The 16365-nt window shown below is 44.7% G+C and overlaps 1 protein-coding gene across 1 annotated transcript in view; it reads left to right on the top strand.

Moving 5' to 3' along the window:
• CLCN2 (chloride voltage-gated channel 2) overlaps positions 1–16365 on the top strand; it is a 144413-nt gene that overhangs the window by 55723 nt on the left and 72325 nt on the right. The window contains exons 3-6 of the mRNA XM_087725150.1: positions 9060–9191; positions 11888–12016; positions 13171–13304; positions 14174–14251. Coding sequence (XP_087581276.1) covers positions 9060–9191; positions 11888–12016; positions 13171–13304; positions 14174–14251 — 473 coding nt within the window. The remainder of the gene's footprint in view (positions 1–9059; positions 9192–11887; positions 12017–13170; positions 13305–14173; positions 14252–16365) is intronic.

Here is a 16365-nt window from a genome sequence, read left to right as displayed (position 1 = left end):
AGAGGAGGGGGGGAGAGGGAAACACACAAACACACATTGTCTGTGGGATCTGGCTCTTCCTAAATCCCTTAGCAACCGCTGCAGTCACAGCTTGCCTTGTCCTTGAGGCTGTTTCCCTGTTAAAAGTTGCCAACTCGTGGGGGCAGCTGCAGGAGATGGACTGTGTCCAAACTCCTCTGTCCTGGGGTGGCCTCGGCTGTGATGCCGTTCCTCCCCTCTGCTCGAATGGCCACCTCCTGTGACCAGATGGGGAGGAGGGCAAAGGCTGTTTTCCTATCCGAAGGTGCCTCCATGCCAGAGCCCCCCACCCCACCCTCTGAGTCCAGCTGTTGGCTTCCTACAGCTGTCACAGCAATGGGATAAGAGCATGGCCGGCTGTAGGCTTTCTCATGAAGTCAGAATCTGGGACCGGTTTCTCAGCTCGCCCCAGGCAGCACTGGCCATCCAGATGCAGAACATCTGGAAGCATCTTCAACGGTTTGGGTATCAGAGGGCCAAGCTGGGTCAATTTTGCCGTTCTGCTCGGCCCAAATCTAAAAACGAAGCAGAAACCCCTGAGTGTTTTTAACTCTTGAGTGACTTCCTCAATCTCATGCCAGGAAAATGCCCATGGAGATAAAACGGCAGCATGACTCCCAACCATAGGCTGGGATCTTATAATACAGGTCATCCTTGATTTATGACGGTAATGGAGTCTGCTTTTCTTCCTTCTTTTTTGCGGTGGCCGTAAAGGAAATGCCATAGGTTCTTAAGCCAACACTGCAGTCATGGAATGAAAATCACATGAAGTATTAGTACCGCTTTATAAAGCCTTAGTAAGGCCACACACCTGGAATACTTGCATCCAGTTTTGGTTGCCACATTACCAAAAAAGATATTGGGACTTTTGAAAAAGTTTAGAGAAGAAGAAGAAGAAGCTTAGAGAAGAGCAACTAAGATGATTCCGGTGTAAATGTGTTTTTATTTTCCATTTTCATTTTCGTACAGTCACATATATACTGTGCAGAACCGGGGCCATATAACATTAAACAATAAACACAGCCATTCCTCTTGTCAATAATACCCCCCAAAATAGAAACCCAATGGACCTCTTCGGCCCTCCATACACCTCTTTCTTTCGCCCCCCTCCAACTTTCCCTCTTCCCTCCATCATTCCCCTCTACCCTACTTCCCCCCCCCTCTACCACTCCTCTCTCCCGATACACTCCCTCCCTTCCTTCTCACCCTCCCTCCTGTCCTCTCTCCCACCCTCTCTACCCCTCTTTCCAGAAGAGCAACTAAGATGATTAAAAGGCCTGGAGATTAAAATATATGAAGAACAGGATTTGGGGTTGGCTAGTCTCGAGAAAAGAAGGACTAGGGGGGGACATGATAGCAATCTTCCAGTATTTAAGGGGCTGCCACAAAGAAGAGGGAGTCAACTTATTTTCCCCGAACACCAGAAGGCAAGGCAAGAAACAATGGATGGAAACTAAGCTGTGGGTGCCTCCATCACTGGAGGTTTTTAAAGAAGAGACTGGGCAGCCACTTGTCTCAAATTGTATAGGCTCTTCTGCTTGAAGAGGGGGTTGGACTAGAAGACCTCCAAGGTCCCTTCCAGCTCTATTCTGATTGATTGATCTTTAAACAAACCAATGGAAGAAATGACCATTTTCAGCCAAAACATTCTGAATCGTACAGATAGCCCTTGGGACTTGAAGGCCAAGAGATGGGGGCTCTTCAGCTGAAGAAGGCTGTCTTGCCATTGCTTTCTATGATTCTCTCCATCTCCTGACCTAGTTGATTGAGAAGTAAGAAATTATAAACCTCGGATGGAGAAACAGTTCATTCCCTTATCTATAGATAAGTGGTGTAAGTCAGACTTGTGAATACTGGCTTGGAAGATAAGTGACAGGGATCCAAGTAACACCCCCAACGAAAGAAGACTCCGAGGCTTAGGTTCCTCAAAGTTCCATTCTATTAGAGATGTCATACTGGCACATCTGGGAAAAACCGAATCGGAAAGCTTCCACCGCACACCCCAAAAAGTTCAAGTCCCTGCCCAGCACCCACATGTCCATCACATGGCCCAATCAGGCACCATCCCAACTGGAGATGCCTCCCAGTCACACCATCGCAGCTGCAGGGCACAATGTCCTTGACTCTCTGAGAAAGGAATGTTATTATGACTATACCAGTGTTTCTCAACCTTGGCAACTTGAAGATGTCCGGACTTCAACTCCCAGAATTCCCCAGCCAGCATTCGCATTCGCTGGCTGGGGAATTCTGGGAGTTGAAGTCCGGACATCTTCAAGTTGCCAAGGTTGAGAAACACTGGACTATACAGTATGTCTCCCATACTCCATATAATCCCCCCTCCCATTTTCCCACAGAATTAAATGTGGCAGGCCAGAAGCCCTAAGGCAAAAGATGGCTTCCAGGCCTGACAGGCCACCCCCCCTCGTCAGAAGATCGTGTCCTGTAACAAGATTAACACAGGGGATTAAAATCTCAACCTAACAATAGGCTTGACAATAAATTGGTAACAATTTTGAGACCTATAGTCTCTGGTAAACCAACTCTTGATTTAAATCCTAGACTTCTGAGTCCATATGGGCCTGTTTCTAGTGGTTGGACTAACTTTGGCAAACTTTGGAGTAGTCCTTGACTTACACTGCACCCCAAATTACGTAGCTAAGTGAGACATTCGCTAAATGAATTGTGCCCCATTTTAGAACCGTCCTTGACACCGTTGTTATGCAAATCGGTGCAATTGTTAAATTAGTAACCTGGTTATTAGGTGAATCTGGATTCCACACTAATTTTGCTTACTAAACGAATGGCTGTAATTTGAGGGCTACCTGTATCTCATAACGCCACCACTTTGAGGGTGGGAGAAGATACAATTTTGGGCCTCACATTGATAGACAGAATAGAATAGAATTCTTTATTGCCAAGTGTGATTGGACACACAAGGAATTTGCCTTTGGTGCATATGCTCTCAGTGTGCATAAAGGAAAATGAAATACATTTATCAAGAATAAAAAGATGCAACACTTAGTAATGGTCATAGGTTACTAATAAGCAATCAAATTATACTAGGAAACAAATAAAACAATATAAATGTTAAAGATACAAGCAACATGGTTATAGTCCTAAGTGGGAAGAGATAGGAACTAGGAGAGAGATAGGTGCTAGGAAGGAAGAGAAGAATAATAGTAATAACAGTTTTTGTAGATAATTTGACAGTGTTGTGGGAATTAGTTGTTTAGCAGAGTGAAGGCATTCGGAAAAAAAACTGTCCTTGTGTTTAATTGTTCTGGTGTGCTGCGCCTTTGCGCTGTTTTGAGAATAGAAGTTAGCAGTTAGACTTATATACCGCTTCATAGGGCTTTCAGCCCTCTCTAAGCGGTTTTACAGAGTCAGCATATCGCCCCCAACAACAATCCGGGTCCTCATTTTACCCACCTGGGAAGGATGGAAGGCTGAGTCAACCCTGAGCCGGTGAGATTTGAACAGCCGAACTGCAGAACTGCAGTCAGCTGAAGTAGCCTGCAGTGCTGCATTTAACCACTGCGCCACCTCGGCTCTTTGAAAGTTGAAACAATTGATGTCCAGGATGTGAGGGGTCAGTAGTTATTTTTTCTGCAGCCATTTCCCCAAATGGTCAAGGGCCGGGCAAACCCATCAGATGAAATTTGTTCCGATTTGTTTACAGATGGTTAGCAAATTAGATGCAATTCATTAAGCATGTTTCCTGGGGGGTTTAATAACTTTCCTCTTGTTTCACATTGAACCTTAGAGGTTGGCAGCTGATTTTGGTTGCGTTCCAGGGATTACATGAATGGCTCGAGTGAAGGGGCATGAATGGAGCCTGATTAAGGTAGCCTACACCAAATCAGGAAATGGCCAAAACTTGCTTACAATTTGGCCCAGTCACTCTCATTATTTTTTGCTGAATGAAACCTAGTGAATTTTCAGAGTACAATCTTAGTCGAATGTACTTTGAAAGAAACTTTTGATCCCTTTTAGTATTATGAAGTCCTCCTCCTCATTAAAGTTGTATTACATAACATTGCAAATAGCAGTTAGCAGTTAGACTTATATACCGCTTCATAGGGCTTTCAGCCCTCTCTAAGCGGTTTACAGAGTCAGCATATTGCCCCCAACAACAATCCGGGTCCTCATTTTACCCACCTCGGAAGGATGGAAGGCTGAGTCAACCCTGAGCCGGTGAGATTTGAACAGCCGAACTGCTGAACTGCAGTCAGCTGAAATAGACTGCAGTGCTGCATTTAACCACTGCGCCACCTCGGCAAAAGCAAAAAGACAATTTCTTGGGCAGTCTCATTCAACAAAGATGATTAGGGGACTAAGGCTAAAACGTGTGAACAGTTATAGGAATTGGGTATGCCCACTTTAATGAAAAGAAGTACTAGGGATGACAGAATAGAACAGAACAGAACAGAATAAAATAGAATAGAATTATAGAATTCTTTATTGCCCACATGTCATTGGACAGACAAGGAATTTGTTTTGGTGCCTATGCTCTCAGTGTACATAAAAGAAAAGATACATTTATCGCGAACCATAAGGTGCAACACTTAATGATAGTCATAGGGTATAAATTAGCAATCAAATCATAGAAGAACAAAAATTGTCCTTATGTCTAGTTATTCTGGTGTGCAGTGCCCTATAGCATCGTTTTGAGGGTAGGAGTTGAAACAATTTATGTCCAGGATGTGAGGGATCTGTAGATATTTTCACGGTCCTCTTTTTGACTCGTGCAGTATACAAATCCTGGATGGAAGGCAGGTTGGTAGTAATCGTTTTTTTCTGCAGTTCTGATTCTCCTCTGAAGTCTGTGTCTGTCTTGTTGGCTTGCAGAGCCAAACCAGACAGTTATGGAGGTGCAGATGACAGACTCAATAATTCCTTTGTAGAACTAAATTAGCAGCTCCTTGAGCAGTTTGAACTTCCTGAGTTGGCACAGAAAGAACATTCTTTGTTGTGCTTTTTTGATGACGTTTTTGATGTTAGGTGTCCATTTTAGGTCTTGCGATATGATAGAACCTAGAAATTTGAAGGCCTCTACTGTTGAGACATGATAGCAGTCTTCCAATATCTCAGGGGCTGCCACAAAGAAGAGGGAGTCAAGCTATTCTCCAAAGCACCTGAGGGCAGAACAAGAAACAATGGATGGAAAATAATCAAGGAGAGATGCAACCTAGAATTAAGGAGAAATTTCCTGGCAGTGAGAACAATTAACCAGTGGAACAACTTGCCTCCAGAAGTTGTGAATGCTCCAACACTGGAAGTTTTTAAGAAGATGTTGGGCCACCATTTGCCTGAAATTGTATACGGGTTCCTGCCTGAGCAGGGGGTTAGACTAGAAGACCTCCAAGGTCCCTTCCAACTCTGTTATTCTTCAAGATGTTTACAAATGAACTGGTTTACTGTTTTAATATCTTTCCAGGTTTTGATGGTTGATAATATCTCTTTCGGTCCTTTCTCGATGAGGAAGATTGCATTTGACCATCTCCAATTTCCCTAGTTTTCTTCTTCATTGGTACATTGAGATTTAATTTATTTGAGATTTAATTGAAACTTTAATTTTTTGAAGCTGAATTTCCTCTTCAAGAAATCTCAACCAGCTTCGGTCCGTTTACCTTTTAAGGTTTTCTTTACATCACATCTTCCTTACTTTTTCTTAGTTCATTAGAATTTTGCTTTCTATTAGGTTGCAGTCTATCATTATTCGATCATTCCACATTTTCTCTTGTTATTACTTTCATTTTGTTATATAAAAACGTATACACTAATATTCTCCCTTCTCTTATTTCTATCACTTATTCTAGCTTTTAATCATGTCACCCTTCATTAAACAACTTTTTTCTTTCTTTCCTATAAATGTGCATTATTATTATTAGAAATGCATGTTGATTGAATGCAATCATTATGATTAACTTTATTAGTTAGGTTAGGTTAGGTTTAGGTTAGGACTCCGGGCGGCTCACAATAAACAGGGGAGGGAATAAATAAGACAATACAAACAATTTTAAAATCCAAAACAGTCACAATTAAGACGGGGCTGGGTGCTTTAACACAGTGTTTTTCAACCACTGTGCCGCGGCACACTAGTGTGCCGTGACATAGTGTAAGGTGTGCCGTGGGAGAATTACTTTATATATAGTCAATATAGGCACAGAGTTAATTTTTTTTAACATTTTCTAATGGTGGTGTGCCTCGTGATTTTTTTCATGAAAAAAGTGTGCCTTTGCACAAAAAAGGTTGAAAAACACTGCTTTAACAGCCCCCAGCCTGCCAGAACAGCCAGGACTTAGTAGCTTTACGGAAGGCCAGGAGGGTAGTAAGGGTCCGGATCTCCACGGGGAGCTCGTTCCAGAGGGCCGGAGCAGCAACAGAGAAGGCTCTCCCCCGGGGGGTGGCCAGCCGGCATTGGCTGGCAGATGGAACCCGGAGAAGGCCAAGCCTGTGCGATCGAATTGGTCTTTGGGAGGTAATTGGCAGGAGGTGGTCTCTCAGGTACCCAGGTCCGATGCCATGTAGGGCTTTATAAGTAATAACTAGCACCTTGAAGCGAGTCCGGAGACCAATGGGCAGCCAGTGCAGCTCGCGGAGGATAGGTGTAACGTGGGTGTACCTAGGTGCACCCACAATCGCTCGCGCGGCGATCTGGACTAGCTGAAGTCTTCGAACACTTTTCAAGGGCAGCCCCATGTAGAGCGCATTACATTATAGTTTTATTTGTATTAGAGTGTGTGACACCCAGGTGGCACAATGTTCACACGTTGATTTGAGATATTTATTTAAAAAACAACAACAAATTTTGCTTTCTAAAATCCAGGGCTGTTTCCAAGCAAGTTTTTTTTAATAAAAATAATAATAATAAGGAAATGTATAGCTATTTCCATGCGGTTGTCATCTCTTTTAATATCTCCAACCAATCCTATTAGTAAGGACCAAGTCCGAAGCAGCCGTTTCCCCTGATGAGCAACTCAAACCTTTGGAAAGAGAAAATTATCACCAAGACAAGTGAAAAAAATCGATGTGACATCTTGGGTCTGGCAGAGTTAATCTTCCCACAGATGTCTAGAGCTAGTTGAAAATTCCCATTCTGACCCCTTCATGGTTTTCTGCTTTAATAAATCTTCCCTCTGTCTCTTCTGATTGGCTGAATGGTCTCTGACAGACTCCATGCAAGGTAGTCGTTCTTTTAATTTGCTCTTTTTCATCTGATCCCTGATCTTTTTCAACACTCCTGGTACCATCAATTGAATGGACCTCCCTTCGGTTCTTCTCTGCTCAGTTCTCCTCTAGTGTCCAACTCTACACCATCACACCCTTCTGTTGTTCCCTGTTATTCTGTCTGTCTGTCTGTCTGTCTGTCTGTCTGTCTGTCTGTCTGTCTGTCTGTCTGTCTGTCATAGGTATCTATCTGGTCCAACTCCCTGCCCCAAAGCAGAAGACCTTATACCATCATCATTGTTCTGACTTAAGCTTCCCAAAAGCACGAAGCCGACTCCTCGCCCGGATAAAATGTCTTTCATTTAGGTTAAAGTGAATTCCTCTCCAGCAAAGTCCCGGCCAACAGTCTTTCAAGACCTTTATCAGGCTTGGAGAGCTGCCAGGCTAATATCTTCCAAACGCCACTCTGTAGCAGCAATTACTTGCCAAGAAGTCAGGAACAGATCTTCACCCTAATGAATTGAATTCATTGTCCCCTGCAAACCCCTCTCCCCTTCTGCTCCTCTTTTATTTCCTCTGGGAGGGACCATTCACCATCCACTTGTGCCTTTACTCCCAAGTTGACCCTTCTCCTGGCAACTCTGTGCATGCGCACACTGGGAACAGGCTCCAGCTGTTCGTCTGCCTCACTGATCTCTGACTCTGAAGGCAGCTGATAACTGTCAGACGGCCCTGGCCCCCTCTCTGCCTCCGACACAGAGCCCTCATCAGAGCCTTCCCCAGACTCCAGGACTGGCCCAGGTTCCTCCCCAAACTCCTCACTGTCCGAATCTGCTGCCAGCTCCTCTGGCCGCTGGTGGGCCACAGCTAGTTTTGTCTTCCATCTTCTGTTCTACCATCTCAAATTGTTCCTTTTAAACTCGTTTCCTCTTGACTGATCAACCATAGGGTACCATTGTGTCTGAATGTGATAAACAATGATTTTGCCCTGAATCTGAAACCACAGTTTGATCCTGCTTTGGGACAAATGATGGCTTGAGTACTCTTCAAGCAGAAGAATTATTTTAGAGAGATTTATATGGTATGGTTTTCATGGTTTACGCTGCCCGCTACCCAGAGTCATTTCACTGCAGGATGGGGAGCAAATAAATTTAATAAACAAACTTACAAAACAATGTGGACAGGCTAGGATGTGGGCAGAGAAGGAAATGGACAAAAGCCACGACCAGAATCTTTTTTCTATCCATATGCTAAATGCTAATGGATATTTCAGGGCTCAGTGGCTAAGAGGCTGAGCTTGTTGATCAGAAAGGTCAGCAATTCGGAGGTTTGAATCCCTAGCGCCGCGTAATGGAGTGAGCTCCCATTACTTGTCCCAGCTTCGGCCAACTTAGTAGTCCGAAAGCAGGTAAAAAATGCAAGTAGAAAAATAGGAACCACCTTTGGTGGGAAGGTAACAGCGTTCTATGCGCCTTCGGCATTTAGTCATGCCGGCCACATGACCATGGAGATGTTTTTGGACAGCGCTGGCTCTTCGGCTTTGAAACAGACATGAGCATCGCCCCCTAGAATCGGGAACGACTAGCACATATGTGCAAGGGGGACCTTTACCTAATGGATATTTTACCCCTGTATCTAAACAGTGCAAGTTTTTCCTGGTTTTGTTCCCTTTTTGCTCATCTTCCCTATCAAAGCACCTGTATTTCTGCTGCTCCCATCCTGGATTTGTGAGTTGTTTCCATAGCAATGGACCAATCTGAACCTCTCCTGTATCCCAGCTTCTCTCTGCTGCAGCCCCATGGATGTCCCTGCCTCCCCATCTCTCATCCACCCCTTTTCTCTCTCTCTCTCTCCCTCTCTCTCTCCTGCAGTCTGCACCGTGCGTTGCCAGAAGTTCCTCATCTCCAAAGTGGGCGAAGACTGGATCTTCCTCATCCTGTTGGGTCTGCTGATGGCCCTGGTGAGCTGGGCCATGGACTTCGCCATAGCAACTTGCCTGCAAGGTAAGAAGATTGCAGATCCCAAGTGCAAAGGCAGCGCAACTGGGCTGAGAATCTGGAGCTCAAGACTCCCCAGAAGAGGCATTTGGTCTCATTTCATTTTGCTTTGCTTCATTTCATTTTATCTTTTATTTTATTACTTTATTTTACTTTATACTTTTTAGTTTTTATTTTACTTTACTTTTTACTTTTTACCTTTTATTTTATTTTACTTTACTTTTTACTCTTTACTTATTACTCATTACCTTTTACTCTTTACTTTTTACTTTTTATTTTACTTTACTTTACTCTTTACTTTTTATTGTACTTTTTACTCTTTATTCTTTACTTTTTATTTTACTTTACTCTTTACTCTACTTTTTACTTTACTCTTTACTTTACTTTACTTTACTTTTTACCTTTTATTTTATTTTACTTTACTTTTTACTCTTTACTCATTACTCATTACTTTTCACTTTTTACTCTTTACTCTTTATTTTACTTTATTCTTTACCTTTTTTACTTTTTATTGTACTTTTTACTTTTTACTTTTTACTTTTTACTTTACTTTACTTTTTACCTTTTATTTTATTTTATTTTACTTTACTTTTTACTCTTTACTCATTACTCATTACTTTTTACTCTTTACGCTTTATTTTACTTTACTCTTTACCTTTTACTTTTTACTTTTTACTCTTTACTCTTTACTTTTTATTTTATTTTACTTTACTCTTTATTCTTTACTCTTTACTTTACTTTTTACTTTTTACTTTTTACTTTTTACTTTTTACTTTTTACTTTTTACTTTTTACTTTTTACTTTTTACTTTTTACTTTATCGATAGTGCTTTGCTGGCCTGGGTTGCCGGAACCAGCAGTGACCCAGGCCTGCCACACCTCCAAACTGGTTCCCACGATCGGCGCAGCATGGTGTTTTTTTTTTTCTTTTCATTTTTTAATGTTCTGCGCAAGCACAGACCTATTTATGGGCAACTGTGCATGCACGCGGAGCAAAATTGCGTGCGCACTGAACCAGCAGTCATGCCGACAGCAACCCACCCCTGGTCAGAGCCTGCTGAATACCACCTCTGCAGCTCACCCAACATAGAGCTGTGGTGGCACAGTGGTTAGCATGCAGTATTGTGGGCTGATTCTGCTGACAGCCAGGAGTTCAATCTTGACTGACTTCAAGGTTGACACAGCCGTCCATCCTTCCTATGTTGGTGAGATGAGAACTGAAATGCTGACTCTGTAAACTGCTTAGAGAGGGCTGTGAAGCACTGTGAAGAGGTATATAAGTCAAAGTGCTATTGCTATGCCAGTCAGTCTTCAGTTTTCAGGAAGCTTTTCCAAGAGCCATGGTGGCACAGTGGTTAGAATGCAGAATTGCAAGTTGACTCTGCCGACTGCCAGCAGTTCGATCCTAACCGGCTCAAGGTTGACTCAGCCTTCCATCCTTCTGAGGTGGGTGATATGCAGACCCGGATTGTTGCGGGCAAGAGGCTGACTCTGTAAACCGCTTAGAGAGGGCTGTAGAGCACTGTGAAGTGGTATATAAGTCTAAAGGCTAGTGCTATCTAAGGATAAACAACAACCCCACTTGCGGACAAAAAAGCAGATCAGTTAAGTACAGCTCATCTACCTCTAGGATCCAAAGGCCTGGGGGAACAGCCTGGATCTCAGTGCCTAGCGGGATTGGGACCATCCAAATTTCCAGGACAGAAGGTGCTGAGAAAATGGTCTCTTTGGGGCAGAAGCATCCAGGGGTGGGTTGCTCCTAGCATGAATGCCAGTTCGGTGCGCGCAAAAAGTTTGCACACACTCTCTTTGCTCGCGAGCATGCCAGACGTGAGCTCCCCGCGTGTGTGCATTTGCACAAAAATAGGTCTGCACATGTGCAAAACATTAAAAAAATACATTTGTGCAATTAAAATTGTTCTGCGCATGCACAGAACCAAAAATCAAGATGGCGGCCCCGTAGGAGAACCGATTCGGGGGCGTGGCAGGCCTGGGTCGCTGCCGGTTCCAGCGACCCAGGCCAGCAAACCACTAGCGGTTCAGCCGAACCCAGAGGTGGGTTCCTACCAGTTCGCACCTATTCGGTAGAACCGGTTCGTCAAATCTACCGAACCGGTTAGAAGAGGCTCCACCAGTGGACCCGGAAGGCAGGCCACACCTACAGAAGAGGTTCCAACATTTTTTGAAACCCACCACTGGTCCTTGGATATGATTATTCTACACTATCATGTTCATATTTATAAAACTCAGTGCCTCTGTGAAAGGTAAGGATGGCTACTGCGTTTGTGGTGCAATCAGAACATTGCGTGTGTTGAAGTTGTTTTAACGCAAACCAAAGATGCCTTTTAAAAAACAAGTTGACCTCATATTCTTATGCATGCCGGTGCTGTGTGTGAGGTAATTTAAGGTGGTTCTGACAAGTGTCGTCAGCATCTTCATATCCGGTCACATGGGCGGCAAGCCACTCCCATCCGGTCACATGGGCGGCAAGCCACTCCCACAAAGGAGGCCACACCCACAGAGTAGGTTCGAACAATTTTTAGAAACCACTGGCCGAACCGATCCGAACCGATAGGAACTCACCTCTGGAAGCTCACTTTAGCTTAGCCTCCTGCGTGGTGGCAACTTGGAGGATTATCTCTTGTGTATTGACAAGCAAACCTTTTCTCTCTCTCTCTCTATCTCTCTCTTTCTCTCTTGCAGCCCAGAAGTGGATGTATGGTGGGTTGGATACCAACGTTTTCTTGCAATACATGGCTTGGATTACCTATCCCATCGTGCTCATCACCTTCTCAGCTGGATTCACCCAGATCTTAGCCCCGCAGGCGGTGGGTGAGTGCTGGTCCAGAGAGGTGGGAGGGGAAGAAGATGCTACGGAGGAAGCCCAGCTGTTTGGAAGGCACAGCTGGGAACCCACCCTGTGCCCGCCGTTTCTTTTCTGATCCTGGGGACGGTTCCATTCCACCAGAGACCCAAATTCAGGGAATTCTCCTAAAAAGTGGTCCTTTCTGTCCATCGCCTTCCTTGCAAAAACTTTATAAAGGTTTTCTCTGCAATGGAGAGATCCCCTTTTTCCCCTCAGAGGTGAACCAAAACAAGGTCTTCGCTGCCCTGAAGCTTAAGAAGCAAATTCATAGGCCAGGCTCAAAGCATGCTGGGGAATTCTGGGAGTTGAAGTCCACATAGCTTAGAAGGGGTCAAGGTTGAGAAACATTGGGCTAGGACTTTCCCTGACCCGGTTAAAGATGTTGTGTGGGGATTGTAACTGAATGAAAAGAGCTTTCATTCAATGGTCGCTCTCTGGATTTTCCTGATTCTTCTTTTTTGCCTCTTTTTTCTTTCTTTCTTTCTTTCTTTCTTTCCTTCTTTCTTTCTTTCTTTCTTTCTTTCTTCCTTCCTTTCTTCCTTCCCCCTCTCCATCCCTCTCCCCACCTCCATCTCTCTCTTCCTTCCTTCTTCCTTGCTTCTCTCCTTCCCACTCTCCCCTGCCTGCCCGCCTTCCTGCCTTCTTCCTTTTCTTCCTTCCTTCCTTCCTTCCCTTCTTCCCTCCCTCCCTCCCTCTCCCCACCTCCATCTCTCTCTTCCTTCCCTCCTTCCTTCTCTCCCTCTCCCTCCCTCCCTCCCTCTCCCCTTTCTTTTTTTCTTTCCTCCCTCCCGCCTTTCCTTCTTCCTTCCTTCCCTCTCTCCCTCCCTCTCTCTCCCTCCCTCTCTCTCCCTCCCTCTCTCTCTTCCTTCCTTCTTCCTTCCTTCCCTCCTTTCCATCTCTCCCTCTCCTGCTCCCTGCCTTCCTTCCTTCTTCCTTTCCTCTTCTTCCTTCCTTCCTTCCCTTCCTCCCTCTCCCCACCTCCCTCCCTTTCCTCTTTCTTTCTTTCTTTCTTTTTTTCTTTTTTTCTTTCTTTCTTTCTTTCTTTCTTTCTTTTTTTCTTTCTCTCTCTCTCTCTCTCTCTCTCTCTCTTTCTTTCTTTCTTTCTTTCCTTCCTCTACAGGCTCTGGCATCCCAGAAATGAAAACCATCCTGCGTGGTGTGGTGCTGAAGGAATACCTCACCCTCAAGACCTTTGTGGCCAAAGTCATTGGACTGACCTGTGCCTTAGGCAGCGGGATGCCTTTGGGGAAAGAGGTGAGGGGTGGGGGCTGTCTGCCAAAGTGGGGAAAGATCTGGAAACCAGGTTCTGCCAGGAATGCTGAAAAGACACGGCTGCCTTTAGTTTGTATAAGGTCATTTGAGAGAAAATATGATACAGGTAGTCCTCAACTTATGACCATTTGATTAGCAACTGTTTTAAGTTACAATGGACCCCCACTCCCCAAAAGCTACTCACAACCCGATTCCCAAGTTCTGACATTCCTTCTCCTATGCGATGTCCCATGATTATATTTTGGGCACTTAACATTCAGGCGTGTTTCATGCCGTACGGTCATATAACCACAATTTATGATGTTTTTGACAGAAACGAGCATTTACTTCCCAGTTTCTGGTAAAAATCAGCCCCAGAACTTATAACGGCTTCATTTAATGACTGCCACATCCAGTTAAGAAGGACTAGGGGAGACATGATAGCAGTCTTCCAATATCTCAGGAGTTGCCACAAAGAAGAGGGAATCAAACTATTCTCCAAGGCACCTGAGGGTAGAACAAGAAGCAATGGGTGGAAACTAATCAAGGAGAGAAGCAACTTAGAACTGAGGAGAAATTTCCTGACAGAACAATTAATCAGTGGAACAGAAGTTGCCTCCAGAAGTTGTGAATGCCCCAACACTGGAAGTCTTTAAGAAGATGTTGGATAGCCATTTATCTGAAACGGTATAGAGTTTCCTGCCTAGGCAGGGGGTTGGACTAGAAGACCTCCAAGGTCCCTTCCAACTCTGCTGTTGTATTGTATTGTATAGATAAATAAATAAACATAAAAAGCTTGGGAGAGTGTTTGGGCCCTGGCAACATTCTGATGATCTTGCTAACTTCTTCTTCCTTCCTTTTTTTGTGTTCAGGGACCTTTCGTCCACATAGCGAGCATGTGTGCGGCCCTTCTCAGCAAGTTTCTTTCAGTCTTTGGAGGCATTTATGAGGTGAGTGTCTGCCTCTCAGAAAGCAACTTAGAATATGGACTCTGAGAATGTAAAAACAAGATGGCTGGAAGAACCCCAAACTGTTGGTTAATCCGGGGTCCTTGGTGCTCTCTCTGTTTGGTTGTTTCCTTGCAGGCATCTCATTGCCAAACTAGGTAACATCATCAGTGCATTGGTGAGGCTATCGGATTTCGGTAACGAAAAGTCTAAAAGAAAACAACCAGAGAGCACTAAGGACCCCTCATTTCAGCCCTGAGTTAGAAATATTCTCCTTGATTGTCTGTGGAGATTCCCGGTCATCCAGGTCAGGGTGGTCCCAAAAGTCGGGTTTTTTTTCCAAAAGACAACTGGACATTCCTTGAAGATGTTTCGCTTCTTTCTCATCCGAGAGGCTTCTTCAATTCCGACAGTCAGAACTGAAGAAGCTTCCTGGATGAGAAGCGAAACGCCTTCAAAGAAAAACAAGTCCACATTCTCCTTTATTGTGGATTGGCCACAACAGGCAAGGAGACCAGTTCCGAGTTGTGTTCCCCAAGCCTCAGTCCTAAGATATTGCAAAATCCCCAGTCCCTCCCCACTCCTGGGGAAGGATACTGCAAAATCTCCATTCCCTCCCCTCTTCCGGGGAAGGATACTGCAAAATGTCCATTCCATCCCCACTCCAGGGGGAAGGATACTGCAAAATCTCCATTTCCTCCCCATTCCTGGGGGATACTGCAAAACCTCCATTCCATCCCCACTCCAGGGGGAAGGATACTGCAAAATCTCCATTTCCTCCCCATTCCTGGGGAAGGATACTGCAAAATGTCCATTTCCTCCCCTCTCCTGGGGAAGACTACTGCAAAATCTCCATTTCCTCTCCACTCCAGGGGGAAGGATACTGCAAAATCTCCATTTTCTCCCCATTCCTGGGGAAGGATACTGCAAAATCTCCATTCTATCCCCACTCCATGGGAAGGATACTGCAAAATCTCCATTTCCTCCCCCACTCCTGGGGAAGGATACTGCAAAATCCCCATTCCCTCCCCACTCCAGGGGGAAGGATACTGCAAAATCTCCATTTCCTCCCCATTCCTGGGGAAGGATACTGCAAAATCTCCATTCCATCCCCTCTCCCGGGGAAGGATACTGCAAAATCTCCATTTCCTCCCCACTCCAGGGGGAAGAATACTGCAAAATCTCCATTTCCTCCCCATTCCTGGGGAAGGATACTGCAAAATCTCCATTCCCTCCCCACTCCATGGGAAGGATACTGCAAAATCTCCATTCCCTCCCCACTCCATGGGAAGGATACTGCAAAATCTCCATTCCCTCCCCTCTCCCGGGGAAGGACACTGCAAAATCTCCATTCCCTCCCAATCAGCTGAGACTCTGGAGGCAGAGAATAGATGGGGGTGGGGCCAGCCAGAAGTGGTATTTGCCGGTTCTCTGAACTACTCAAAATTTCCGCTACCGGTTCTCCAGAACTTGTCAGAACCTGCTGGATGCCACCTCTGCTACGGGCACTCTTGAACTCTTAGGGAAAGTACTGTTGTGGCCTTATTCCCTTATTCCTGTTACCATATTATGATTAGATTCATGACTTCATTCTCGAACTCTCTTGCCCCTCAGCTAGCGTTACACTGTGCTCCAAGGGCAGGCTGTCTGAGAACAATGGGGATTGTAGTCCAAGCTATTTAGAAGGTCTTGTTTTCCGAAGCTCGGGATAAAAATATATGTTGAAAGCTGAGAAAGGCCAGCCGAGCTGGGCGGTAAGAGCGGTAAGGATTCCTAATGGTGGATGGTTTGTTTGTTCTCTGCATATCAGCCTCCGTGACATTAGCGGAAGAGGGGAGCGCCACGAGAAAACATTTCCGTGACATTTTATTTATCGGTTTGTTTATTTGTGAAGTTGAAAAACTGCCCATCTACCTTATAGATGCTTTTCTTTTTCACTGCAGTCATCTTTATAGGGTTTTATTGTTGTTGTTAGTTGCAAAGTTGTGTCTGACCCATCGCAACCCGATGGACAACGTTCCTCCATTCCTTCCTGTTCTCTACCATCCTCCATTTAAGCTCTTGCCTATGGCTTCAGTGACTCCCTCCAGCCACCGCATTCTCTGTCATCCCCTTCT

Source organism: Thamnophis sirtalis, unplaced genomic scaffold (assembly GCF_051295495.1).
Source record: "Thamnophis sirtalis isolate CommonGarterSnake01/CBP01778 unplaced genomic scaffold, rThaSir2_p1.2 scaffold_11, whole genome shotgun sequence".
In the NCBI taxonomy this organism is placed as follows: Eukaryota; Metazoa; Chordata; class Lepidosauria; order Squamata; family Natricidae; genus Thamnophis; species Thamnophis sirtalis.
This window is presented reverse-complemented; position numbering and strand designations above follow the sequence as displayed.